The sequence below is a fragment of the Prionailurus bengalensis genome, chromosome B4, assembly GCF_016509475.1.
Source record: "Prionailurus bengalensis isolate Pbe53 chromosome B4, Fcat_Pben_1.1_paternal_pri, whole genome shotgun sequence".
Classification (NCBI taxonomy): domain Eukaryota; kingdom Metazoa; phylum Chordata; class Mammalia; order Carnivora; family Felidae; genus Prionailurus; species Prionailurus bengalensis.
Genome location: NC_057358.1, coordinates 132,822,579 through 132,849,455, shown reverse-complemented (window position 1 = coordinate 132,849,455; position 26,877 = coordinate 132,822,579). Strand labels below are relative to the sequence as shown.

The following is a 26,877-nucleotide window of genomic DNA, read 5'->3' as shown; positions in this document are numbered from 1 at the left end:
CCTACCTCAGTAGGTCGATGTCAGTGTAGCCGTACTTGACCTTGTAATCCCCGATGCGCCTGGTGCTCTCCTGCCCACAGATGACCCCCACTTGCTTGATCTTTCCTGCATCCAAACCTGCCAGAGGGAGGACAACAGGATCCCAGATCCTGTCCGTCATGAGAAACTCAAACAAGGGGATCCAGACACAGCCACAAAAACAAGGCAACGAAGACCCGGAGAACAGAGAATGAAGTCACACCAGGACGCCCTGGAGAGCGGCTACCCCGAAGCGCCCCGGGGTCCCCAGAGCCCAGCCCCATCAGAACGCCCCCTCACTCAGCGGCCTGGGCTGCAGAGCTCCCTGGGAAGTTGGGGGGAGGGGCAGCTAGGCCGAGGTGGCTGCAATCCTGGGACTTCTCTGGCCTTTTAGTCTCCGCCGATCACAGTACCTACCGCACGCTCACTACTCTTGCGAACATTTTACACATACGGACTCTCGACCCTCACAACGCCCCAAGACAGGTGTTACTATGATTCTCATTACACAGATGGGGAAACTGAGGCACAGAAAACTTAGGAAATTCTATGTATCACCAGCTAGTAAGGGGCAGAGCTGGGATCCACCCCCAAGGTCACGGCCCAAGCAAGCCCTTCACGCCTCTCTCTACGTGGACACCGGAAGAGGACGCGGGGGGAGCCGCGGAGGGGTCGGCCCTACCCTCGCTCACCCAGCTGAGAGAGGCGGAAGAGCTCGTCCTCGTTCTCCGTGGTGTGGTCCACGTTCAGCTGGGTCACCTGCAGCCCATCCACCGTGGATTTGCATAAAAGGGCACGGTTCGTACCTGCAGCAGAATTTGAGCGGCTGAGCAAAGTCTGGGTGCAGGGAGGGGCAGGACACGTTGAGCAGAGAGAGAAAAGTCAGGCATCTCACACAAGGAAATCCTTGAAACGAGCAAAGAAAATAGGCTTAGACCACTGGGGTGAGTCACCAGTCAGGGCGTGCTGATGATATTAAGGAATTAGGTTAAACTTTTCCAGTGTCATCCTAGGATGATTAGGATTTTAGTAAGAGACCTTTCCTCTAGGGAGACATACTGAAATATCTACAAAGAGAAAACGACACGATGTCTGGGGTTTGTGGGGACAAGGGGCTGCAGAGGAAATGAGACTGGCCCCAAGGAGGTGATCGCTGTGGCCGGGGTATGGGCACACGGGGGTTCGCTACACGCTTATCTTTTTACATTTTTTAATTCTGTCCACAATGAAACCCACGTGTCCCTGTGGGCCCTCACCCAGCCCATCTCGCCGCCCTTTGTGGGATGCCGAGTGGGTGTTCTAGAGCCAGGCAACCTCTTCCTGAAGAGGAAGCCACTGAGGCGACCCAGAGAGGGGGCGCAACTGGCCCAGAGTCAGTGGGGGCAGGGTGGGGACTAAAGCCGGGACGCCTGCCTCCTAGCTGGTACCTCCAGCTCCCCGGGCTGGGACTGGGACGCTCCTGCGGAGAAACAGGGAGGCATATCCAACAGTCTCAGGAGACGCGGGCTGGAGGGCTGACGTGTCTGGGAAGCGGACAGTCCAAAGAACACACAGACCTTGAGGCTACCTCTTGCCCGGCACTCCCCGCCCGGGGACGGGTAGGCGGCTCACCGACATTGGCGACATAGAGTCTGTTGTTGAGAAGGACCGCCACAACAGCCATGGCTCCTCCCGAAATCTCCCTCTCCAGTGCCTTGAGTCTTTCGAGGATCTTCTGGTACTGAGGAAGCAGCTGGTGCTGAGGGACACCCTACAGGCCGTCGTCAGGGGGTCAGAGCAGGCCGGGTCCTCGGAGACCATCTCACCAGCCACCCCCTCCCTTCGAAGGCAAGGATCTGAGGTCCGGGACAGGATGAGGCCGCACTGTAGCCCCAGGCCGGCTTCTTGCAGGAAAGCCAGACATGACCCGACTTGTGCTGTCAGTTCTGAAAGTGCCGGTGGCTGATGTGAGCGGGTGGGTGATGAGGCTACGCACAGGGTGAGGTCGGGGACTGAACCGGAAGGGCCTTTCCTCATATTCTTCACTACCCGCCCCATGCTGGGCCGGAGTGAAGCTGCCGGCATGGGCCAGGGAGGCCTCTTGCAAGGGCCCCTGCGAACGCATCGGTCCCCCAGTCCCTCAGGCAGGAACGAGTCTGTCACCCAGTCCCCTGAATCCTGCTGCTCTGGCACAGTCGTGTCAGTGGCCTGACAGTGACATGGAAGGTAAGTCCTTGCTCTAGCAAAGCCAAGCCTTGGCGTGCCCCCCACCCCCCCCCGCCGCCGCCGGGGAGCAGGCCGGGGGATTACCTCTGGCAGCTGGGACTGGAGGCTGGCCTTCTCAGCCAATGCGTCATCGATGGACTCCAGGAAGCTCCTCTCCACCACATCAAAGGCCTGGAGGCAGAGGACAGGGAGGGGTGTCAGGGCACAGGCCAGTTCAAAATACCACCGTCACCAGATACTGAAATGCGTCCTATTAATAGTGACAAACTCTGTATTAACTGCAGGTGGTCACGTGATGCGGGCTTCACAGGGGGCTCTGCAAGGCTACGTCTCCTAGAGAGCAACCTCCGGCAGAGACATCAGCTCCACGGGGCTGGTCGCTGCTAAGGTGGCACCATGGAGACCAGAGAGGCAGGAGGCGGCGCAGGAGTTACCAGCAAGGCTGGGAATCCGGTCACCGGGGGTGAAGCCCACGTCCGCCACCCGCCCGCTGGGCAGTCTCCACCTCCTCATCCATGTGGGAGGCAAGCGCTACTCTGAAGGTGACGGATACAATCCACCCTGTGCCCCCAAACCCCGGCTCAGAGTAAGTCTAGATCAGTGCCACCTAGTATCGCTACTACGTCCTGCCAGTCCCTCGACGCCGGTCACATGGCTGCCTTTGAGGGGGGGAGGGTGCAGCCAGAGTCACTGGCGCGGGGCCCTGAGGCCACGGAGGCCTCTGGCCCAGGTGCTGATGCTGGAAAACGGCCGAGAACGGTTTTCAAGGAACAGGAATCCATCCTTCTCATCTTAAAGTAAGTGCCTCTGGACGAGCTTCCAACAAGAGGTGCCAGGAACAAGAGCTCCAGAACGGCCCACAGAAACCAGAACCGGCCAATGAGCAACCGCGAGGAGCAGGGCCCAGCGGTGCCGGCAGCCACCGGAGACTGAGCACCCGAGCCTCACCTGGAGGAACGGGATCGCCCTCGGTTACCCTGTTTCCGCCCGAGCTCAGCCCCCGCCCACTGCACCCGTGGGTCTCAGGCTGCATCCCTAACGCCCCTCCCCCAGGAGCATCTCCTCCACAGCCCACCCTGCAGGTCAAGGGGAAGGACCGCAGCTGGCTGGCTGCCCGGTCCTGCGCTCTGGGAAGGTGGGGAGCCCCTGTTCTCATAAAACAACTTTGTCTTTCTGAGTTGCTGCCTCGGCGTCTGACAGTGTGATAACCCTGCTCGTAACCAGAGTCTGGACACCAAGATAAGGGTCTGAGCTTAGGATTCCCGCCGTAAGTTCCCGCGTCGCTGCTCCTGGCAGCACCTTTTAAAATAACCACTTAGAATTAAGGCTACAAAAAGTAGTGAGCTCCACCGCGACCAACCTAAAAGTAATAGGTGCTTGCTACCCTGCTCTTTATCTCCCGCTGGCTCTGGACTCAGGAGGGAGGACTGTCCTCCTCCCCAGGCCAGGGGCGCCCCCTTGCTTCGGGATCTGTAAGTAATAATAAATCTGTGACACTACCTCCTTTCTGGGGCGGTACTGAGACTGTGCCTTCAATCAAAACAGCCCCCACGGGTCTCACATCCCCAGAGGGGACATGTGCTTGGATGCTGAGGGAGCTACCTGCTGACCCCGTGTCATCAGGTTATAATCTACGTAATCTTAATTCAATATCCCAGCTCTGGCTTCTCAATACCATTGGTGACAAGGAGAGGATCTCCATTTTTTTTTTTTTTTAATTTAATTTGAGAGAGAGAGAATGAATCTTAAGCAGGCTCCATGCTCAGCACAGAGCCCAACGCTGGGCTCCATCCCACAACCCTGGGATCGTGGCCTGAGCTGAAATCAAGAGCCGGCCACTCACCCAACTGAGCCTCCCAGGTGCCCTGCAGTCTGTACCCTGTACGATGCCTCGGGGCTGTGAATGGCTCACAAACTTCCTCTCCCGGACGGACAGGGCTCTCTGGGAAGGAAGCACTGCTTGCTGGCAGTCCGTGGCATTGCTTGGCACTGCCTCTGGGTGTTGCCACAAATCCCCACCCTAAGTTGTTACACTGTAAAAGATCGGACTCCCCTGCAGCAGCCGACCGGCAGGCCCCAATCTGAGGTGGCTGTGTTTCCCATTAGTCTCTAAAGGAGACCCCACTGGGTGTCTGGTCTGGAGGTGACTGGTTACGATCGCACGCAAAAGCTGAGCCACAGTGACCTAACTAAGACAGAAGGACTCTGCCTCTTTCCCAGCAGGGGCGCAGGCCGTATGGCCCAGGAAGCCAAAGAGAGTTCCCCTAGGTTAGTGCTGGAAAGGGAGGCTGGCGGCTGGGGCCACTGTGCTGGTGGTTGGGGCTGGGTGTTAAGCTTGGGCAGCCGGCCCCAACCTGTGACAGAGGCAACTCCACCAGGGGCATCCCGGCACCCCGGGCCAGCGCCTCCGGTGTTGCTGCCTTCCCTGCCGCTGTCGCAGATCGTCCCCTAACCCCACGGGATACTGGCAGTCCCACCCCTGGCGTGGTAGAGCAAAACGCACCCTCGCTAAAAGCAGGACCTCCGAGCACACGGTACCAGCTCCTCCCAAGTCCCTAAAGGAGGTTGAAAATCGACTAGACTCTTGTAAGAACCCCGCTCACGTGGCTTGGGCCTTACTGGGCACAGTGGCATATTGCACCCAACTGCTCTTGCTACATTCCGGGGCCGGGGGCCTCTCCCAAAGGCACTGGTGAGCGCTGCGCTGGTTGAGGTGGACCTAACTCCCGGGAGATGTACTGGGGCACCCTAGGGCAGGACGCAGCAGCCCCCATCCCAGGCGCTCCCTGCTACCGTCCGTCGAACTGAGATGTCCAACGACGACCAGTGTGAACCAGAAATGGAGACAGGGGACTATACCACGCTAGCAGTGCAAGGTTTTCTAGAAAAATGTGCCCAAAGTGGGGCGGAGAAGGGTGCCGATTGGCTCTTCTGGGACTTTGGAACAGCTCCCACCTGCTGTTTGCGGCGGCTGAGATGCGCCAGTTGGCTGGGTGGCCCAAGACTCTACAATTCATACTTCGTTAAAAACACAAAAACAAGATAAAAAAAACCCAGGGTATTGAGGACCCATTTTATCAGGGACACCCTGGAGGACCCCTGGACTTGTCACCACAGCAAGGGGGCCAAATGTGTCAGGCCACAAGGGCAGGAGACAGACGAAATAAAAAAGGGGGTGGGCTCTGAGGAAGAGATCCCCGCAAGCTTGCAGAGCCCTTGGAGATAAGGAGAAAGAAGGTCCCGTGTCCTGGCTCAGATTTTGGCACTGGGCCCATCCCTCCGTTGACATCAGAGTTCAGGCTCACCGTAAGCGGACAACCCTGGATGAGACACCTCCTCTCAGCCAGAAACCGGGATGGGTCAGCGGGTCCGTCATTTTGCTAAGTGGTATGTTTCCACACTCCCTGACCGTGTCCAACCCAGAGGAGGCACCCCGGGGGCCAGAATCTCAAGAGTTTTACTTAAAGGGTAAGCCCCCCCCCCCCAAAAGGCCATGCTGTTACAACTTATAGAAACGTCAGATACAGTAGCACCGCAGGCATTAGGTGGTACCAATGCCGTAGCTAGACACGAAAAAGAATTTTTCTGAAGCCCAAATCTCGTTTGCCGGTAAAGGTGAACAGGCCCCACTCCTCCTACAGCCAGGAACCCAACGGACGGGCCCCAGGGGATACAGGGACTTCCGGGCCCCTTTTAGGTCCCCACTGAGGGGCGGCCTGCAACGCGGCTCCCTCCCGTACAAGATGACCCACGTGCCTCTCCATATTGGCAGCTCTGGAGATCAGGGACCCTGACGACTTCCTCTCGGGACAGCCAGGACCCAAGTTAGAGGCCTCTGCTCAGGTGCCGCAGACGCCGTCACCTCTTGGCATGGCCCAGCCCCGGCAGCAGGATCTGGGTCCCGTACCCTGACTTCTGAGAGGGGCGGCTACAAGGCCCCTGCCCAGGAACCCAGCAGTCTCCTGGAGCCTGTCCCTCCTCCAGGGGACAATTACCCGTATACTTCTCTGATTACCCACTGGGACACATAAAAGAGAAATTTTACCGCTCTTGTCGACGCCTTCTGGGAACCCCTCTAAACATCAGTGAGGGGCACCCTTTAAATTACAAGGCGTATCAGGCAGGCTACGGAAAGCGTTCGACCTCCATTGGATGTGACCCACCTGCAGCACAGAGGTTGGGCTATCGCCCCACATAAGATTCAAGGGCCGCTCACAAGTGTTAAATTTCTGGGCCTCAATTGGTCCTCTGAAGGCTGGGAAACTCCACCTGAGGTTAAACACGAACTGTCAACGCTTCAGCCCCCGCCATGCTGCGGCAAGCCCGCCACGGCCTTCGCACTGCGGACGCATACCTCGCTTGCCACTACCCTCTCCGCAGCCACACACGGAGCCCCCACGCTTCGGCGGGGAGGAGCCCAACAGCAAGCTCTGTAGCTGGCACAGAGGTCAACTCATCAGGCCCTCCAGCTCCTTCCTCCAGGTGGAAGCGCTGGCCGCCACGGACCACGCGTCCCAGGACTACGGCCTAACCGCGGCTCCCCCTGGCTGCCCCACGGGCTTCCAGACCGGAAGGCTGCACTCCACAGCCACGCGCTTCACCCCCAGAACATCGCAGTCTGGCTCCTTAACGGGCTTTGCTAGAAACAGGGGCCCTCGCCGACCGGAGCTGCCATCCTCACGCTTCTAATCAGATCGCGGGCAAGGGACGGCTCCCCACGTGGCTCTGCGCAGCCACAGAGGCCCGTTCCCGAAAGCGGACAGGGCACCCCCAGGAAGGGGCTGACTCTGCGGAGGCGGGTCTTTCCGGAGGGCAGGAGGACATGGCTTCCGAGGTCCTCGGCCCCCTGCCCACGGGCCGTGAGGAAGTGGTGACGGAGGCGCCCCCAGCCCCGCCTGGGCCTCTAGCAGGCCGAGCCAGCCGCCGCTAAGAGCTGGCGTGCGAGAGGGGAGTCCGGCTGCTCCGTGCACGGCAGCGCCGCCACCGTCCGTGGCAGGGCGGGGCCAGCTCAGCTCGCTGGGCTCGCGGCAGCACAGTTGGCTGTGTAGAGCACTGCTGCCCGTGGCCGGCCTCTTGTCCGCGTCTCTGCTGACTCCCGGGCAGCTGCTGACAGGCTCGCGGTCCGGTCAGGCCGACGGCAGGGGGATGATTTTCACATCCCGTCTGGGGTGCTCCGTGTGGAGGGTAACGGGGCAATCAAAGCCTTTCGCACTTCAACACGAATGCTACCTCGACGTGTTTTCCCTCGCCCGAATCCCAGTCACCATACACTTGGGGCTCTCGACCGGCTCCACCCACCCCTCAGCCCCCGCAATCAGTCCTCAGCTCCACCGCGCCAGCCTTTCTTAGTTACCGCTTCTTCACTCTTTATTCCTCGGCCTAATGCTCCCCAAAGGTCCTCTGTCTCTTTGGATCACGGGGTAGCTACCGCCACAATGGCCTGGGTGCACTGGGCGCAGGGCTGTCCTGCTCTGGGGGCGCCTCTCACAAAATGCACCGCTTTGAATCGCAGATGACGTCCCCAAACCAAACGCTGGAAACTGCCGTTCTTTGGTCCCGGGAGGGGACGAGCCTCTTGGCTGCCGCCAGGTTGATTTGACTGGGCGGCTCCCTCCCTCCGTCCCCACCACCCACTTCACTACGACTTGTGTGATACTCGCACTGGTTTACTGCTTGCTACACCCACCCCGAACACCTCTGCGGGTAGGAGCCTCCCTGCCTTGCTTTTCTGAGTACACCCCGCTCCCATTCAGGCCTCCCAACACCACGCACTCGGATCCTCAGAGCAAGGATCTCATTTCACTGCCCAACAGGGCATCCGGTGAACTTTCATTTCGGCCACAGGCCTCTGGCATTACTGGATGCCACGGTGGACTTTGAGAATCCTCGCTCCTTAAGTTCCAGGGCAGTAGACGGCTCCTACGTGGACTTCCTCGCTGCCAGGGGCACCTGCCACTTGAAATGCTAAGCCCCGTGGCCACCGCTCTCCTCACACCCGGCCGCCGGGAGAGGCTCCCACCGCTGCTCTGCGGGAGAGGAGGTGCTGGCAGCGTCTTCAGACCAACCCCGGCTGACCCCGCACTTTGCGGTCGCAGGGCTGAGCTCCCGGGGGAGCCGGCCGGCCGGGGTCACGGTCGGCCAGCCTGACCCCCGCTACCTGCAGCAGCACACGCCGCACGTCCGCCTCGGTGTGCTCCGCGCTGAGCTGGCCCAGAAGGAGCTCTGCAGACAGCCGCTGGGCCACGAAGCTGGTCACCCGGTTGCCATCGTAGCCGTTGAAGACCCCGTACAGGAAGCAGTTGTTCTCACTCCTGACAGAGAAGGGGGAGCGGCTCGAGACGGGGGGCTCGCAGAAGAGGGACGCCGGTTCCCAAGTGGAGGGGAGGAGGGAAAGGACTGGGGGAGACCAGAGATACAGCAGCGGTGGCTTCGGATGCCCACCGGGGTTCCCCCACTCTGACCATCATTCCACCCCGGCATGGCCTTCCAGGACACTCCCTGACACCACTGTAGCAGGCCCTCGGTCGGCCTGAGGTCCAGAAGTGCAAGGGACAGCAGGAGATGCCCCCCCCGTGGGTCACAGCTCAGTGGCAAGCCCCACTCGGGACGGGTGCAAACTTGCCTCCGAGGCTCAGGAGGGCACTGCCGGCAGCGCTCACCTGAACTTGAGCCAGCTGTCCTCCGGTGGGTGGCTCTCGGTGCCCTTGCCATCAGCAGAGTAGCTGCGGTTGGAGGCTGAACCAACCCCAGAGAGGTGGCAGAGCGGCAGGTCGTCTGTCCAGCTTGGCTGCTGCTCCTGAGGACACCAGGAAACCAGAAAGTGTCACCTCCTTCATGAGGACGGACCCCACCTCACCTTCTTTCTCTTCCCCAACAGAAACATAGCAGCCCCAGAGCCCCACAGACGGTTCTGCTTCCTTCCGGAAAACAGTGCTTGGATGAACAAACACCTGCAGAAGGGTTTGCATGTTTTTATGGGTAGTCCACAATGCCGTTCCCCAGGAAACCTGGAAAAAACTAGAGTTCCCAAATTCTAGGCTCAGCAGTGGTTTCTAAGCACGAGCTGTGTTACGAAACATGAGTGAGACACACAAAAGAAGCAGTCTCTTGGTAGAAAGCTCTTTGGTGGCTCCCCACCGCTCCCTGCCGTGGCTCTGACTCCAACCCCTTGGGCACCAGTTAAAACCGGAGATTTCCAGGCCCAACCCCCAGAATGTCTGGTCCTGGTGGGGCCCAGGGTGCCTGCGTCGCAGGCAGCTCCTCCCAGGTGGCCGATTCGGGAGGCCCGTCGGCGCTTGAGAAACTGCCTTTACGAGCCAGCTTCAGTCATACGCCATGCCCTTGGCATCTCTGCCCTCGGTCCCTGCTCTGCTCTGGCACCCTCTCACATCTGCTCCGTGCCACATCCCTCTCTCCCAGTACAAGTGCCTGCAGCACCTCACTCTTTTCCCTCTGCGAGAATATACTCCTTATCCTTGTCTAGCAATTCTCCATGTCCTTCAGAACTCTGGCTCAGGAGTCACCACCTCCAGGAAGTCTTCCTTCAGGAAGGCCCCCTCCCGCTGCCACTGCTCTGGCTCGGCTGACAGCCCTTCTCATGCACTCCTCCTACACCTGGCTCCCCTACTCCTGCCTGCCTGCATCTGACTGCCTTTCTACCCCTTGGATCTCAAAACAGGCAGTCCAGCTTTAAACCTCACACACACGCGTGAGCACTTATGCAGAGCCGTCCAGGCCCAGCCCAAACACAGATTCTGAATTTCCGAAATCTCCTAGGAGCGCACCCCGAAGTCCCAGAAACGGCTCTGACACAAGGCCCAGGTATGAGCCATTCTTCTCACTGAAAGCCTCCCCATACCAGGCCCCTATCTGAGAGCTGTGCCTGGTTCCCAAGAGCCTTCCCAGGACCACCCGGCCTGGAAATGACGGGGAGCGTCGAAGGTCAACTGCAAAGAGGGTACCACTTGGATCGAACGGAACGCTGTACTGAAATATTCAACAGGCACGTACCCTGTGCACAATTTCTTGTAAGGTCGTAGTAAGTCTTCAAAAAAGGATGTGAAAACCACTTCAGCAGGCTCTTGCAATCAGATATGCAAATGGCCTGTGGTTAGCTTTTGTGGCAAATTTTATCTTCTGTTTATTTACATACTGACAGTGAGTGCCTTTATGGCTTTTTAAAATTGCTTTGATGCTGCATTGATTCTAGCGGGTTCGTTCTGTCTTGCACCCTTGGAGCAGCTTCTGCAGGGTGCAGGAGTTTATTTTTATTTTTAAATTAACATATAGTAAAATGGACTTTTTTTTTTGGCATGCCGGTCTATGAGTTTTCACACGTGTTTTGGGTGAGTGCCGCCACAAGATCTGGGAAGAGCCCCATCACCCCAAAACGCACCCGTGAGTTGCCCCTTCGTAGCCACCCCTCCCCTAACGCCCAACAAGCAGACTTGTGCTCGGTCACTACGTTCGCTGTCTTTTCAAGAATCTCCTAAGTGAAATTAGGCAGTACGCGGCTTTTTTTCTTTTTATTGTGGTGAAACACACATGATAAAATTCACCATCTTAGCCGTTTTTGAATGTACAGTCCGGTGGTACTAAACACACTCGGCGTTGGGCGGCCAGCCCTGCCATCCGTCCCCATAGCTCTTTCCCTCCTTTTGTAAGTCTGAAACCCTGTCCCCACTAAACACAAACTCCCCTCACTTCCACAGCCCCCGATGCCCACCACCACCACACTCCAGGTCTTGTAAGGCATAACCTTTTAAGACCGGTTCCCCTCACTCCGCATGATGCCTTGGAGACCAACCCCCATCTCACCCCCCACCCCCCCCCCCGCCACCAAGTCACTGCGGGCGGCAAGTCTGTCCCTTCATCGCAGAGAGCCTCCCGTCAGATGGATGCAGAAGCCTGTCCACGCATCCACTGAAGGGCATCTGGGCTATTTCCAGTTTTCGGCAATTATGAAGAGAGCTGGCATAAACGTTCACGGGCAGGTTTTGGTGTGAACATAACATTTCACGTCTCGAGTAGGGATGAGAGTGCGGCTTAATTTTGTAAGAAGCTGCCAATCTGTTCCCCAAAGCGGTGTACCATCTGCATTCCCACCAGTAGCGGGCGAGGAGAGTTCCAGGTGCTCCACACCCTCGCCCCGCCGTGGTCCTATTAAATGCAGACATTCTGAGAAGTGTGCAGCCGATGCCATCGCGCCTTCGATTTGCATTTCCCTAATGGCTAATGACGGTGTTGAGCATTTTTTCATGTGCTTATTTGCCATCGGCACAACTCTGGAGAAGAGTCTGTTGTAAGTCTTTTTTTGTTTGTTTTTTGGAGAGAGCAAGTGCTAGTGGGGGAGGGGCAGAGAGAGAGGGAGAGAGAATCTCGAGCAGGCTCCGTGCCCAGCGCGGGGCCTGCCGTGGGGCTCAGTCCACCATGAGATCATGACTTGAGCCAAAATCAAGGGAGATGCTGAACCGAATGAGCCACCCAGGTGCCCATTATGCCAATTTTTTAATTGGGTTATTTGTCGAGTTCTGAGAGCCCTTTGTGCTTTTTGGACCAAGTCCTTTGTTGGACATGTGATTTGCAAGTATGTCTTCCCAGTCTGTAGTTTGTCATTTCGTTCACTTCCTGGTACCTTTTGCGAAGCAAGAGTTTTTAGTTTTTATGAAGTCCATTTTATCAGCTTTCTCTCTCATGGCGCACACTTCTGGTGTCTTAAGAATTCTGCCCAGCCCCAGAGACCTTCTAGGTTTTTCTTCAGATAGTTTCACGGTTTTACATTTAGACTTGTGATCCATTTGGGGTTAATCTCTGCATAAACCAGGAAGTTTCAGTCTAAGTTGTTTTGGGTTTTGTTTTGCACATACAGATAGCCAATTGTTGTAACATTGTTTCTTGCAAAGACTGCCCTGTCTCCATTAAATCACCTCTGCACTTCTTTCAAAAATTAACTGGCCATACTTGTGTGGGTCTGTCTCTGGACTCTAGTCTGTTCCATGGATCCAGGTGTCTATCCCTCCACCGATTCCATGCTCTGGATTACCATACCTTTATAAATCTACAGTTTAAATCTGTATATAAGTCTATATTATAAAATCTACAACTTCTTTATAATCTATATTATAAAATCGGGTAGTGGGTTGCCTCTAATTTTATTCTTTTTCAAAACTGTTTCAGCGATCCTAGCTCCTTTGCCTCCCACGTAAATTTTAGAATTGGCCTGTCTATATCTACACGGAAGACTTGCTGGGATTTTGACTGGAATTGTTTATAGATCAATTTAGGACATCTGACATCCTCACCGTGCTGAATTTTGCAATCCACCAACATGGTATGTCTTTAAATTTACTTACGTCTTCTTTATAGGACATCTACACAATTTCACCACAAGGGCTGAAAAGCCACTTGAAAACAAAAAATGTGACCAAAACCTAGCCATAGAAAAGAAACAGCAAGAGCTGAAATTCTGTTCAGCTCCTGACGACACCAGGCACTCAGCACTTTTAGGTCAAGTGACATACGGGAAGAAAAATTGTCACAGTAACGCAAATTGTTTCTAGCTGCAATCTCGACCTGTCTCATTTGAGAGTGATACAAATGTCTCTCTTAATATAAATGTGAAATTAATTAGGTCTTTGGACTCCACATATGACATTATGCAATTATAGTGTATTCAATTAATACCACCATGTATTCAATAAACATCTACGGGGCATTTATACAAGGCTGACATCATTCTAGGCACTGGGGCCACAGTGCAGGACATAACTGAGGGTCCTTGTCTGAATCCTCCTTTCTAGGGAAAGAGAAACTTCCAACATGTTAATATAATAAATATTGTATTACAATACAATATTACAATACAATACATATTACAAAATATTTCAGATAGAGATACGAGCCACAGAAAAAATAATTAGGGTAAGGGGACAGAGAGTGATGGTGAGGGCTTTTAGATGAAGTGGTCAGAAGAGGCCTCTCCAGGGGCCCCTGGGTGGCTCAGTCAGTTGGGCATCTGACTCTTGATTTCGGCTAAGGTCATGATCTCACGGTTCGTGAGATCAAGCCCCACCTTGGCTCTGCTCTGATAGGGTGGAGCCTGCTTGGGTTTCTCTCTCTCTCTCTCTCTCTCTCTGCCCCTCCCCTGCTCACTCTCTCTCAAAATAAATAAATAAACATTAAAAAAAAAAGAAGAGGCCTCCCTGAAGAGGTGACCTCTGAGCCAGACCCAAATGATCACGGAGCAGTAGCCCTTTCAGAAAGTGGGAAAGGGGCCTTCCAAGCAGAGGAAATGGCATGTGCAAAGGCCCTGAGGTAGCAAAACAAGTGTGTGAGGTTTAAGTAAATGCAAGAAGGCCAGCATAGCCTCTGCAGTGACCAGAGGGGAAAATGGCTTGCTACCGTGTTCACATATATGCGTGCGCCTATGTGCCTAGGTGGGGACAGGGTAGGGCCTTCCTTCCATGCCACTGAAAAGAGTTCACTGCCAAGGAATTAATTATTTTTCAACGAACTGCTTTGTTGCCAATTATCGCTTAGGTCTTAGGTCTGGTTAGCATGCCTCCACTGTCAGAGACCTCACAAAGGTTGGGCAACTTGGCAAATAAATTTCCCAAAGAATCTTTTTCTAGGGTCTGTCTCCTGCCTGCAACTCAAATGAAACTAAGCAAAAGATTAAGCACAAAAGCATCTCCCCAGTCTGGAGTGTCTCAGGTCCTCCTCCTGAAAAGATGGGTCGAGACCACTCTTCAGCACCCTGAAGCGCCACAGCTGTTTCGAAGCATGCAGGAGAAGATGTTCATTCATACTTTTTAGAATCCTATCTGTGATTAAAAATGAGATTCAGACGGGGTGCCTGGGTGGCTCAGTTGGTTGAGCATCAGACTCTGGGTTTCGGTTCAGGTCACGATCTCACGGCTTCCTGGGTTTGAGCCCCGTTTCTGCTTGGGATTCTCTCTCTCACCCTCTCTCTCTGCCCCTCCCCTACTTGCGCTGTCTCTGTCACTCTCAAAATAAATAAATGAACTTAAAAAAAGATAAGATTAAGAGGGATTGAACTCGACCTCTAGTAGGAAATGAACAATACAAATGTGTCGCCCATGATGCAAAACCTGTCATCGATGCTGCAATCACGAGACTCCCTCTGCCATTCCCTAACTCCCATGAGGGTCAGACACAGGCTTCCAGGGACTCGAATCTTTACAACAAATTCATACTTTCCAGCAAAAAGTAACTATTACCCGAGCAACGTATGGGCCCCACTTGACACTGTGAGATACACTCTGACAAACACTAATGAGAGAGGCTCTTTCGAGGAAGGAAGGAAATGAACTAGAGTAGGTGACTGAGGAACTCACCACCTGGGTGTTTCAAGGCACAAAAACAACTCACTCGCCCAATGGGCGCCCGTGACACTGCTCTCAGGGGCGGGCTGGTACCGCGCGGGCCGCCGCAGCCACGCTCAGCTCGCACGGAGTAACAAGCTGTCCCAAATCAGAAAGACTCCAGGACGGTGGTCCACCTCCTGACAAGCACCCGGTTCTTCAGACAGGATTGATGACTAGTGCCCGGACACCTCTATGATGTTAAGTGCTCTTCTTTTAAAAAATGATTTTCATGTTTTTAAATTTTATTTTTGAAGGAGAGAGACAGAGCACGAGCAGGGGAGGCACAGAGAGAGAGGGAGACACAGACTCCGAAGCAGGCTCAGGCTCTGAGCTGTCAGCACAGTGCACACACGGGACTAAACTCATAAACCATGAGATCGTGACCTGAGCCGAAGTCGGACTCTGGACCGACTGAGTCTCCCAGGTGCCCCTAAGAGCTCTTTTTGAAATGTGATTTTCATAATGATGAGCTAGTAATATTTTGGAAATATAGTTGACTCTTGAACAACACGGGGGCTGGGCACCAGCCTCCTGCGCAGTCAAAAGTCTGTAACTTTTGAGTCCCCCAAAACTTAACTATTAATAGAGGCTACCTTCCACTGGAAGCCTTACCAATGACATAAACAATCAACACATGCTTTGTATGTTACATGTATTGTGTACTGACTTCTTACAATCAAGTAAGCTGGAAAAAAGAAAACACTAAGAAAATCATAAGGAGGGGAGCCTGGGTGGCTCAGTTGGTTAAGCGTCTGACTCTTGGTTTCGGCTCAGGTCACAATCTCACGGTTCGTGAGTTCGAGCCCCATATCCGGCTCTGCACTGAAAGCAGAGAGCCTGCTTGGGATTTCTCTCTCCCTCTCTCTCTGCCCCTCCCCTGCTTGTGCACTCTCTCTCTCAAAATAAATAAATAAATAAACAAACAAACAAACAAACATTAAAAAAATTAAAAAATAAATAAAAAAAGAAAATCATAAGGAAAAGAACATACATTTATTTATAGTACTATGTTTATCGAAGAAAAAATCCGCACATTAGGTAAATCACTGTAGTTCAAACTCATGTTGTTCAAGGACCAACCACATATTATTTCATTAGCTGGCAACTGGTGTTCAGGTCAATGGCTGTGGATTCCAGTGCTATTGTTTATTTAAGGAGAGTCTTTGTCCGTTGATACTAACACTCAAGAAAACAGTGCTCAATGGGTACTTTCTTAACCTGCCAGTCGGTACTAAAGCCAGCATCTACTGAGTGGGGGAGACACAAGAGGCATTCTCGTTAAGATCAGAAACACGGCGAGGATGCCCACCTCCTCCGGTACCTAACACTGAACTGGAGGCGTGAGCTCACGCAATTAGATAAAAGAGGCAGAGCTTAAGAACCGGAGAAGTACAATTCCCTCTATTTGCAGTTGATAGTATTTGGAAAACCTAAAGAATTGATTTGAAAACTCAAAAGAGGGGCGCCTGGGTGGCACAGTCGGTTAAGCGTCCGACTTCAGCCAGGTCACGATCTCGCGGTCCGTGAGTTCGAGCCCCGTGTCGGGCTCTGGGCTGATGGCTCAGAGCGTGGAGCCTGCTTCCCATTCTGTGTCTCCCTCTCTCTCTGACCCTCCCCGTTCATGCTCTGTCTCTCTCTGTCCCAAAAATAAATAAACGTTGAAAAAAAAAAATTAAAAAAAAAAAAAGAAAACTCAAAAGAAGTCAGAAGGGTGGCAGGATAGAAAAATCAAGACACAAAACCCAAGAACCTTCATACACGTAAAGAAGAGACTGGCATCTAGCCTCCGCGTGAAAATTCCCACTGGCTGTTAACTAAAATAACGGCCTTTCCCCCCTGCGGTTCTATCCAGGCGGTCTCCCCCAACCGCACTCCTATAGAGGATTTTTCTCAACCTAAATTGACTTTAGTGGGATTATACCCTACTGCTCTCATCTCAGCCTTCCAGCTTGTTGACATAATTTTGAATCTCACCCTTTCACGGATTAACAATCTCACTCAGCTGTCTATCCTGTGCAGCCAAGGCCTTCTAAGCAGCGTTCTGCGTGGTCTCGAAAAACCTGTGACCAGAACAAAAGGAGCGGGAAGCCAACCAACCTCTTGCAGGAGGGTGTCCGCACCAACACAGGAGGGAAGTAACACTTCCCCCAGAGGTCTGCTCTACTTGAAAGGCCAGATGTATTCTGGGGACCCCAAATGAAGAGGCTACTGACCCCAGAGGTACAGTCGCACAAACAAGCACACACTTTAGAACAAATCGACTATTTACAAACGTGAAACTTGCTGAGCAAAGTCCTCCTTATTTCAAAACACAGGCACTCTTTAAACATAAAGTTCCTAGCCACCTGAGTTTGGGTGGCTATTAAAAGATTACCCAAAAGTATCTTCAAACGTATCCACAGTGAGTGAGGCAAGGCCTCCCCTTTTCTGTCTTTCCCAGCCCCATCCACCTCCAAAGGCCCTGCTCGAATCCAACGGGAGCCATAGGCCCGTGTTTCCCAAACCTCCACCATCCGCTCACCATCTTCAAGAAATAATCTGCTTCGTACTTTTTCTTTAACCTGCCACATTTTCTTGGGGCGCCTGGGTGGCTCAGTTGGCTAAAGGTCTGCCTTTGGCTCAGGTCATGATCTCATGGTTGGTGGGTTTGAGCCCCATGTAGGGCTCTGCGCTGATAGCTCCGAGCCTGGAGCCGGCTTCGGATTCTGTCTCCCTCTCTGTGTGCCCCTCCCCCGCTTGTACGTGCGCCTCTCTCGCTCTCAAAAATAAATAAATAAGCTTAAAAAATAAAATAAACTGTCACATTTTCTTTTACTCAAGAGACTTCATTTTGAACACAAACTTTTTCACTATTATAAGCAGAAAATGAGTATTACTTGCTGTATCTTTCTTGCAGATAATAAAAAATGAAAACAAAACAAGGTTATTAGATTCCAGCTGAACCTACTGCCTGCTGTAGACTCTGAGTTGGAGCCCTGTTCTCTCTGCTTAAAAAAATTTTTTTAACGTTTATTTATTTTTGAGACAGAGGCAGAGCATGAACAGGGGAGGGTCAGAGAGAGGGAGACACAGAATCCCAAGCAAGCTACAGGCTCCGAGCTGTCAGCACAGAGCCCGACGCCGGGCTCGAACTCACGGACTGTGAGATCATGACCTGAGCCAAAGTCGGACGCTTAACCAACTGAGCCACCCAGGCGCCCCCTCTGTTTTAAAAAAAAAAAAAAAAAAAAAAAAAAAAAAGCAAGGGTAGGATGCCTGACTAGCTCAGTTGGTGGAACATGTGATTCTTGATCTAGGGGTTGGGAGTTTGAGCCCCATGTGGCATGTAGAGATTACTTAAAAAAAAAAAAAAATGCGGGGGGGGGGCACCTGGGTGGCTCAGTTGCTTCAGCGTCCAACTCTTGATTTCGGCTCATGTCATGATCTCCCAGTTCATGAGTTGGAGCCCTGCGTCGGGCTCTGAACTGGCACGTCATTAGGATTCTTCCTCTCCCTCTCTCTGCCACACCCCCCCTCGCGGTCTCTTTCAAAATAAATAAATATAAACTTTTTTTTTTTAAGTGGGGGAGAAGACTTGCAAGAATCAGAAAGGTGCTGGGGCACCTGGGTGGCTCAGTCAGTTAACTGTCCAACTTCGGCTCAGATCATGATCTCACCATTTGTGAGTTCAAGCCCTGCATCAGGCTCTGTGCTGACAGCTCAGAGCCTGGAGCCTGCTTCGGATTCTGCGTCTCCCTCTCTCTCCACCCCCTGTTGCTCATGCTGTTTCTCTCTCTCTCTCTCTCAAAAATAAACACACATTAAAAAAAAAAAGAATCAGAAAGGTATTAAGGATATATCAGGACCAAACCAAGTCTTTCTCCTGACATCATCAGAGTGTGAAAGAGAACAGAAAAGCACATAACTTGTGTGCTATATAACAATGACTTTCATGCCAGCACATACCAAACCTCCTCATTTTATGTGTCCCAGACTCAGGGACAATGCAGCCCAAGGTGCCAGGGTCCCTTCCCTGAGAAATCTATCCTGGTGGCTCACTACACATACTGGTTATTAACCATTTGGCCTTCTGGCAACTCTCATGCTATAGCTTGGAACTGTCGTGTTGTTTTTTTTTTTTTAAGTGTATTTATTTAAGTAATCTCTATACCCAACGTGGGGCTTGAATTCACGGCCCTGAGATCAAGAGTCATGTGCTCCACCAACTGAGCCAGGCAGGTGCCCCTGTTTTATTGTGGTTTTTGTTTGTTTGTTTTTGTAACCTGGTATTGTTAATTAGCCACTGATTCCAAGACATATATTTTCTATCTTTTAATCCCTGAAGTTGGTGTGTTTCAAGTTAATTGGCAGTGGGTTTTCTTTCTTAGTGGTATATAAAATAGTGATGGGTCCTTATCATTAATGGTGTCTTAGATCCAATGACCTATGGACCATTTCTCATATACTTGTGAGCATTCCTTGAGAGGAAGGACCTGCTTGGAATGCAGTGGCCATAGGAACTCAGACATTCCATGACAAGTGGCCAGAGAATTCCAGGAGTTTGTACCCACATAGGAGTATGAGAGTACCTGGTCTTCCCCGATTTCAGCAGTGGCCCCGAAGTCCCTCTGACACTGCTGTGGCTGGGTGAGCTGCCATCCTGTTATCCCAGCTCTGCCCACTCCACCGGGGATTAGCCATGCCAAGCATCCGATGCCGACTCCACTCCACTGCCAAGTCTCTTGCTTCCTTCCTCCACACGCCTGAACAATTTTCGGAAAGGCCGCATATTTCCTATTCACACAAACCGCCCCCTTCCCCACCCCCGCACACACTGACGCATACCTTCTCCACGCCCACAAATGCCAGGCCTGCCAGCACCAGCGGCAAGGGGCGCCTGGGGAGCCAAGACGGGGGCCCCCCACGCTCACACAGCCTCGTCACAGAGCCGCGTAAATACGCACCTCGGAGAGCGTGCACCCCTGTAACTCTTTGGTGGGTTACAAGTTCATTTCTCGGGAGAAATTTAACACAAAAGGCAGTAAGAAAGAAGTCTGTTTCAAAAAGCCTAATTTTGACTTGATTGTGTGAGGGAATTCCCCAAATTCGTATTCTGGCATGAAAACTTTCTACAGTGATCCAGTTGTACGGACCCGGTGAAGGGTGTCACAAACACCTTGTGCACATGTATGGAAGCCGCTTCATATACGTATGTTACCGCGTCACATAATAGGCCAGAGAAGTCCCCACAGAGATTCATCTCAAACTCCTGGGCAGCAGAAGTGGATAAAGCACGGTTCCAACTTCAGGCCACAGCTTGAATATCAAATTATGGTATGAAAAGGCTGAGTGTTTTTGTGGTGAAAGCACCCAGATTCCTTGGAGGCAAAAAGGAAGCTCAGAATGAGAGAATAATGCCCCCAGGAAGATGGCTGGTGGGGGGGGGGGGGGCAGCTGTTCTTTCTCTCCCAAAAGCTGAAAATACCCGGTGCCTCCTGCCATCTCTCTTTCTGAATGACCCCCTTTTCCTTCCCCACTTCTCTGGGACCAGCTCGACCCCTGCCCACCCCACCCCCCTTTCAGCAGGCTTTTCATCAAAGGCCCTCTATGTTTTCATCACAAATATAGTCCTAATACATGCTTAAAGGGGCTGCTAATAATTGTGGGGCAGTTATGTGTGCGGCAGCGGCTGGGCCACATTCTGACGGCGGAGGGGACGCCTGTGGGTGATGGCCTAACGGATGTTTTTATTTTAATGGGTGCGTATTTATTATGGATGTTAGAAAAAATATGTAGCCAGCACCTGTGACCTCATGGATGTGGTCGCTCGAGTGATGTTTCTAAGTGAAAAAAAAAAAAAATTAATTCCAAGTCGATTTTCATTTTATGACTAAGTACAGCAAAGCCCAGGCAGAAACCACACTCTTGATTCTCCCAGCCCCAAATGCGCTCCAGGGTCCCCCATCTCGGTGAAGGGCACCGCTGTTGTGCCAAGTGAAATCCTGTAGTCCTTCTTCCCTCTCCCTCTGTCACGCACCCCACATCGGATCCAGCAGCAAATCACACCCGCTCGTCCTCCAAAATACAGCCAGAACCTGCTACTTCTCCCCACTCCTCTGCCGTCGCTCCTGCCTGGACGCCCGGGAGCGCCACGCAGCAGGTCCCAAGCTTCCACTCTCTCTCCACTCAAACCTGTTTTGACACAGGCTCTTTCTCCAACCACAAACCAGATCGCGTGCTCCTCCTAAACACTGCCAAGTTTCGGGGCGCCTGGGTGGCTCAGTGGGTTAGGCGTCCGACTCTTGATTTCGGCTCAGGTCATGAGCTCCTGGTTCGTTCGTGCAAGCCCCGCGTCCGGCTCTGTGCTGACAGTGCGGAGCCTGCTTGGAATTCTCTCTCTGCCCCTCCCCTATCTGCTCTCTCTCCCTCTCTCAAAATAAAGAAACAAACATCAAAACCAAAAAAACACCAGCAAGTTTCATAGTACACTTAGAATAGAGCCTAAAGAAGTCCACACCAGGGTCCACAAGGCCCCTTGGCCCTTGGTTACTACCACTCCCCCAACACGCTCTACTCCAGCCACGCTGGCCTCCGTGGTGCTCCCCAAACACACAAGCCTCTGCATCCCTCTTCCCTCAGGCAGGAATACCCCTCCCAAATCCCCTACTGCAGCCCATCAAATCGTGGGAGGTCTCATCCAAATAGTCTGTCTCAAATGGCCCCTCTGCCCTTCTATGAAGCACCACCTGACGCTATAGATATTATTATATCGTAATCTGTATTTATTCGTTGTTACGGTCTCCCTTATCAGAACACAGGCTTCACGAGGGAAGTGTCCCCCATACCCACACAGTGCCTGCCACAGAGTAAGAGCTCAGTGACACTTGAGTGTTCAGAACTGAAGGCGGCACTTCATGGCTGGACTGTGACCACGCTAGGCTAGGGACTGTAACGTGTGAGTTCATTTAATTCTAACAACACTCCTGGGAGTCCCTTCGGCTGGGAACCAAGGTTCGGGGATGTTAAGTGACTTGTCCGAGTCCAATCGAAACCTGTGCTTTTTGTTAGGCCGCGAAGGACCCAAGTTCCTCTGAACACACCAAGCTACCTTCAAAAGCTCTTCTTCTGTTCAAAAGACCTTTTAAGGGACCACGCTGCCTGGGGACCTCTGCCATGTGGATACCCGTGAGGGTATTCTTGGGTGACAGCTACCCGACCTTGTGTGGTAGCCCTCACAGCCATCTGCTCAATGACGGTATCTGAGCTGATCTTACCACAGGACAGCGGAGAGCCGGTCAGCGAGCCACACACACTGCCCGGACACTCAGAAGCCCTGTGAACAGGGATGTCTTGATCACCATTAGGATGGGAGGGCTCTCGTGTGGACATCACTGCCACCCCCTGGCCTTTCATCACGAGGCTATGTGCTTAAAGCTGATCATCCATCTTCCAAAGATTCCGTTACCACCCAGGAACACGTTCCGGAGCTGGCAAAGCCTGGCTTCTGTCTAACCTGAGTCCCCTGGGCTCCATCACACCTAGAAGAGGGGGAAGCTGGAAGGCACTCTCCTCAGCAAGCCGAGTCCCTCCAGAGCAGTTACCGCTTCCAACATTCGCCACGGTCCAGCCCAGATGTCTGGAATTTTTACAACAGGGAAATTTATACAGGGGCCCTGCCCTCTGGGAGCTTCCAGAGCAGAGGGGCCAGGCCCACTTAACTCAATGACAAGGCTGACCTGCAGAGCACCGGTAAGAGAAAGGCGCAGCCAAAGGTGTGGAGGGGGAGAGAGCAATCCCCACAGGGGAACCCTGAGAATTGCTGTCCCAGAAGAGCAGTTTCAAAGCCCATCTACACAAAGCCTGTCCTTAGTATACAGCACTGAAGGTCACCCTTCCCCAATTCTTATGCTTTAAGTCCCTCAAGGGCAGGGCCAACGGCTGCTGTAAGGCCAAGGCCAAGCACTGGACAGGGCTACAAATGCTTTACTATTTTACGAATATTTACTGAATGCCTGGCACCTAGTGGTGGAAAGAGCTGGTGATACTATTCACTGTGGATCACAAGTACAGGAGGCAGGCAAATCCACAGGGCAAGTACGACAGCTTGCCACATCTGGGGTGGACCCAGGGGACCAGCACCCTACGGTGGCAGGTCCGATGGGGCTCATGATGCCAAGATGTGTATGCATCCATGTGCACGTGTCAGGAGGACGCAGGGGCTGTAAGACACCAGCGACAAATCCATGAAGGTCCAGACTGGGGGTAAGGGTGAGTCTCGGGACCATCCTCCCCACTGCCTGCTTTCACCTTACAGTTAAGGAAACCGAGGCATGACCAATTAGAGCCAGGACCAGGACCCAGGCTGCCACTCGCGTCATTCCTCTGGTATCACCTGGAGGTTAACCCCGTTCCTGGAATCAGGCAGTCTGATGTTAACCCTGACTCTGCCACTTACTGGCTGTGTGGCCTTGGGCAAACGACCACCGTTTGTCCTCATCCGTGCCTCCGTTTCCTCATCTGTCAAACGGGAATAAGAGTACCCACCTCCCAGGGCTGTGATGAAAATTCAGCTTATAACGTAAAGCAACTGGCGGAAAACCTGGAGGGTGATGAGCGGTACACCACGGGCTGCTGCTGCTGCTGTAACTGTTATTACCGCACGGCTGCTCAGCGCCCGGGGTGGGCTCACCGCCCCGACTATCTCAGCCACCGCGCGCCACGTTCCCTTCCGGCCCCGGGACGCTCCCCACCCTCGACGCGCCCCTGACGCTCGGGGTCGCTGCGATCGCGAATCCCAGCCCCTGACCGCCCGGAAGCAGCGCGCACGCGCGGGCTACGCGGGGCCGCACGCGCCGCCGGCCTCGGGAATGGGGGCGGGGGGGCGGCCCCGAGTCGGGAGGGGGAGGGCAGCGGCTACACCTCGTCAGGGAGAGGGAGGCTGCCCAGCGGCGGAGAGGGAGCCGCGCCTGCACCCGACAGGCCGCCCCCTGGGGTCCCAACCCCCAGCCCGGAGAGCGGGTCGTTCCTCACACTCTGCAGCAGGCTCCTCCTCTGCGCCGCCATCTTGGAGGGACCCCCGCGGGTGAGCCCGCCTCCCAGCAGAGCAGGCGAGAAGGGCGGCTAGAGCGGCCTGAAGGGGGCTTGCTCACAGCGCCACCCCACGGCCAAAGCGGGATGGGGCCGTGCGCTGTCTTCCCCTTTTTCTGTCCTGGGAGGAAAAAAGGGAAGGCCTCCTTCCCTACGTGATTGCGTCTCGCCAATTTTATTTGCGCATTTTCTCCAGGATGCTTTTCAGGTGGGGCTCCTAAGACACCAGATTTGGGTTCTTCATGCGCTCATTGGGCGTGGGGTCCGGTGAATTATTCATTCACTCGATAAATATTCGTTAGGTGACCATGCCTGGCCCAATAGGGATAAAGCAGCCAGCAAGACACCCTCAGAAAGCTCACCTTTCAGTTGGGGAGGACATCCTTTGCCCACATAAATCATTTCGAGCCGGGCTAAATGCTAGGAAGAGAAGTTTATGGATGTGGCATAGGAGCGTAGGACGGGTCAGGCAGAGGGGACAGCTAGCGCACAAGGCAGGAGAAAAAGGAGCATGTGAGTGTGGGTTCAAGGAAGCATGCGTGTCACACAAGGTCTCTCTGTGGCTGGAACAGAGATGGAGGGGGAATGAGATGAAGGGCCCTGGGGTAGGTTCTGACCTTGCCCAGCCCTGGGCAGGAGTTGGCCTATTCATGGGGAGGACAAAGGAAAGTTGTTGACTTCAGAGCAAGCCACAGACATGATCCCATTGGTAGAAAGATCCCTTTGACTACTGTGTACAAAACAGATGTTATGGGGGTATTGGAGTGAAGACCAATTAAGGGAATGTTGTGCTAGCTCGAGGCAAGAGATGATGGTGGTTTGAGTCAGCTGCCCCTGCCAAGTGGATGGATTTTATTTAGGAGACGAAATTGTCAGCGCTTGATTTGTGGATTGGTTGTGGTTGATGATGGAAAGAGATTTGTCAAAGATTCACCCAGATTTCTGGAAAGAACAGCTAGAAAATCTTGGGGTGGGGGGAGAAGGACTGAATGACCTTGAGTTCAGTTTGGGCATGTTGAGTTTAGGTGCTTTTAAGACCTGCAAGAAAAGAAGTCAAATCAGTCCTGAGATCAAGAGGACTAGAGAAGACTGACGAGGTTTTGGGGTGTTGGGTTCAGAGCTGACAGGCAAGAAGGAATTCTGGAAGACGTCTTTACTGCAAAAAGATGATTTTATTCAAGCACAGGGACAGGACCCGTGGGCAGGAAGAGCTACATGGGGTCGTGCAGAGTGACTGCTTATATACTGTGGAGGTGGGGGAGGTAAAGGCAAAACAAGTTTCTTAAAGGGATTTCCATTTGCTAAAGAGAATTTACAGATTACTGGAGGCCCAGCTCTTGTCAAGCTAAAGTTGGTTTTCCCTCTAGCAAAGCATTATCATTAATAGTAGGGAGCTCCTGAAGATTAAGCTATTAATGGCATATTTGTAAACTGACGCAGACTCTTAGCAAACAAATTTAGCCATTTGTTTTCTGTCCTCTCCTTTGTCTTAGGCATACAGGAATGCCTGAGGAATATCACATATCCCACTTTGGGGAGGGGGGGAGGGGGCTGGCTTCCTGGTGTAACTTGCCTTATGCTCCCTCATCAAAGACAACAGCAGAGGAGCCCCTAGAGAGGTTGGGAAGCAGAGGCCAGGCCTGGAACCCAGGATGAGGAGTGCATGGGTAACAATGTAACATGCTTTTGAGAGATCTAGTTAGAAGATTACTGAAGAAAGTCCCTTAGGTTGTGCTCCCCAGAGGCCCTTTAAGAGAAACGGAACCCAGATTGAGTGTGTTTTCTTCTAGGTTGGGAGAAACTGGGACCTATTTAAATGCTGAAGAAAAGGCTTACCAGAGAAGAGCTGACAATTCAGAAGAAGGGACGGGAGGCAATCTAGGACTGGGATGGTGACATACCATCGTCTACCAACATAGCTCCACGTGGCCCAAGATGACCGTTTGAGCTACAGCGATTTTGTCTGAGGTCAGCCAGCAGGAAGGAAAGAGGAAGGGAGGAAGATGGCATTTCTCTTTCTCTCTCTTTCTCCTTCTTTAAAAAAAAATTTTTTTTAATGTTTATTTACTTTTGAAAGAGAGAGAGAGTATGAGTTGGGGGAGGGAAAGAGAGAGAAGGAGACACAGAATCCGAAGCAGGCTCCAGGCTCTGAGCTGTCAGCACAGAGCCTGACGCGGGGCTCGAACCCACCAACCGTGAGATCATGACCCGAGGCAGAGTCGGACGGGCGACTGAGGCCACCCAGGCGCCCCTCTTTCTTCTTTTTTTAAATTGAACATTTACTTACAAGCAGCCTTCCCTTTTAGGCGACTTCCAGAAGCTCCCCGTGACGCTTCTTACATCTCAGTGGCTATACCTACCCCCATGGCCACATCGGCTGAAAGGGAGGTGAGGAAATGCAGGCTTTGGACAGAGCTACAGTTTCTGTTACTAAAGGAGTAAGACATAGATACCAGGCCGTTAGGAACAGTCTGTGCCATAAAGGGAAGTGGGAGGGACCAGGTGGTTTGTCTGTTGAGGTAGAGTCTGGAAAGATTCAGGCATTGGAGCCCAGCCCACTGCATTCTAATCCCTACCCATATCCTGTCACCTGTGTGACCTTGAACAAGCCCACGGGAGCCTCTACGGTATCCTCTGTACAATGGGAGTGACAGTCTACCTGGCTGAATGACTGCAAGGATTGAATGAGATGCGGTGGAAGGACCTGACCTGTGGCAGCCCCTTTGTTACATGTGTGTTACATGTGTGTTACATGTTTGTTACATTTAAATTACAATTTCTTTCTTTTTTTTTTTTTTCACGATGAGAAACACACCCTGAGGACCTGCTGTGTTCATAGTATTTCTTTCTCACTCCAGCCAGCTATTACGATCATCCTTACTTTGTCAAACAGGAAACTCCAGTTCAGCAAGTCACCCAACAAATAGACGCTAGGATTTGAATCCAGGTCCTGTGACTCTGTGATACCATGAGAAATATACATCCGGTCTTCATCCCTGGTTCTTGGCTTCCAAATCCTTGGGTGATAGGGGTTCCAGCAGCATCTTTTGTTATGATACTTGGTCTCCCCTCCTAGCTTCCACAAGGGTTTTGGAACTTTCTGAGTGATAGAAGCGATGGGAGTATCTTCAGTTATTCACGAAAAGCCCCTTCAGCCATCCTGGAGTTTATGACATGGCTGGTGGCTAGAAGTCCCTAGATA

General features: G+C 52.8%; 1 protein-coding gene and 1 long non-coding RNA gene across 6 annotated transcripts in view; one reads left to right on the top strand and one right to left on the bottom strand.

Annotated features, from left to right (window-relative positions):
* The window catches only part of TAB1 (TGF-beta activated kinase 1 (MAP3K7) binding protein 1), a 54,963-nt gene extending 31,221 nt beyond the window's left edge, over nucleotides 1-23,742 (bottom strand). For 2 of the 5 annotated variants that reach the window (XR_006294518.1, XM_043562641.1), the window contains exons 1-7: nucleotides 23,619-23,742; nucleotides 8,883-9,019; nucleotides 8,381-8,534; nucleotides 2,308-2,394; nucleotides 1,630-1,768; nucleotides 711-924; nucleotides 6-149 (exon numbers count right to left, since the gene is read on the bottom strand). Coding sequence is in view for 4 of the 5 variants with exons in the window: in XM_043562641.1 (XP_043418576.1) it covers nucleotides 6-149; nucleotides 711-924; nucleotides 1,630-1,768; nucleotides 2,308-2,394; nucleotides 8,381-8,534; nucleotides 8,883-9,019; nucleotides 23,619-23,651 (908 nt within the window). In the remaining variant the exon portion in view is untranslated. The remainder of the gene's footprint in view (nucleotides 1-5; nucleotides 150-710; nucleotides 925-1,629; nucleotides 1,769-2,307; nucleotides 2,395-8,380; nucleotides 8,535-8,882; nucleotides 9,020-23,618) is intronic. The other 3 variants (XM_043562642.1, XM_043562643.1, XM_043562644.1) reach the window with 3 other exon arrangements.
* LOC122472778 lies at nucleotides 23,731-26,668 on the top strand. The gene is made up of 3 exons (XR_006294519.1): nucleotides 23,731-23,883; nucleotides 25,466-25,643; nucleotides 26,569-26,668. It is a non-coding gene; the product is annotated as an uncharacterized LOC122472778 (long non-coding RNA).
* Nucleotides 26,669-26,877: the final 209 nt, after the last annotated feature.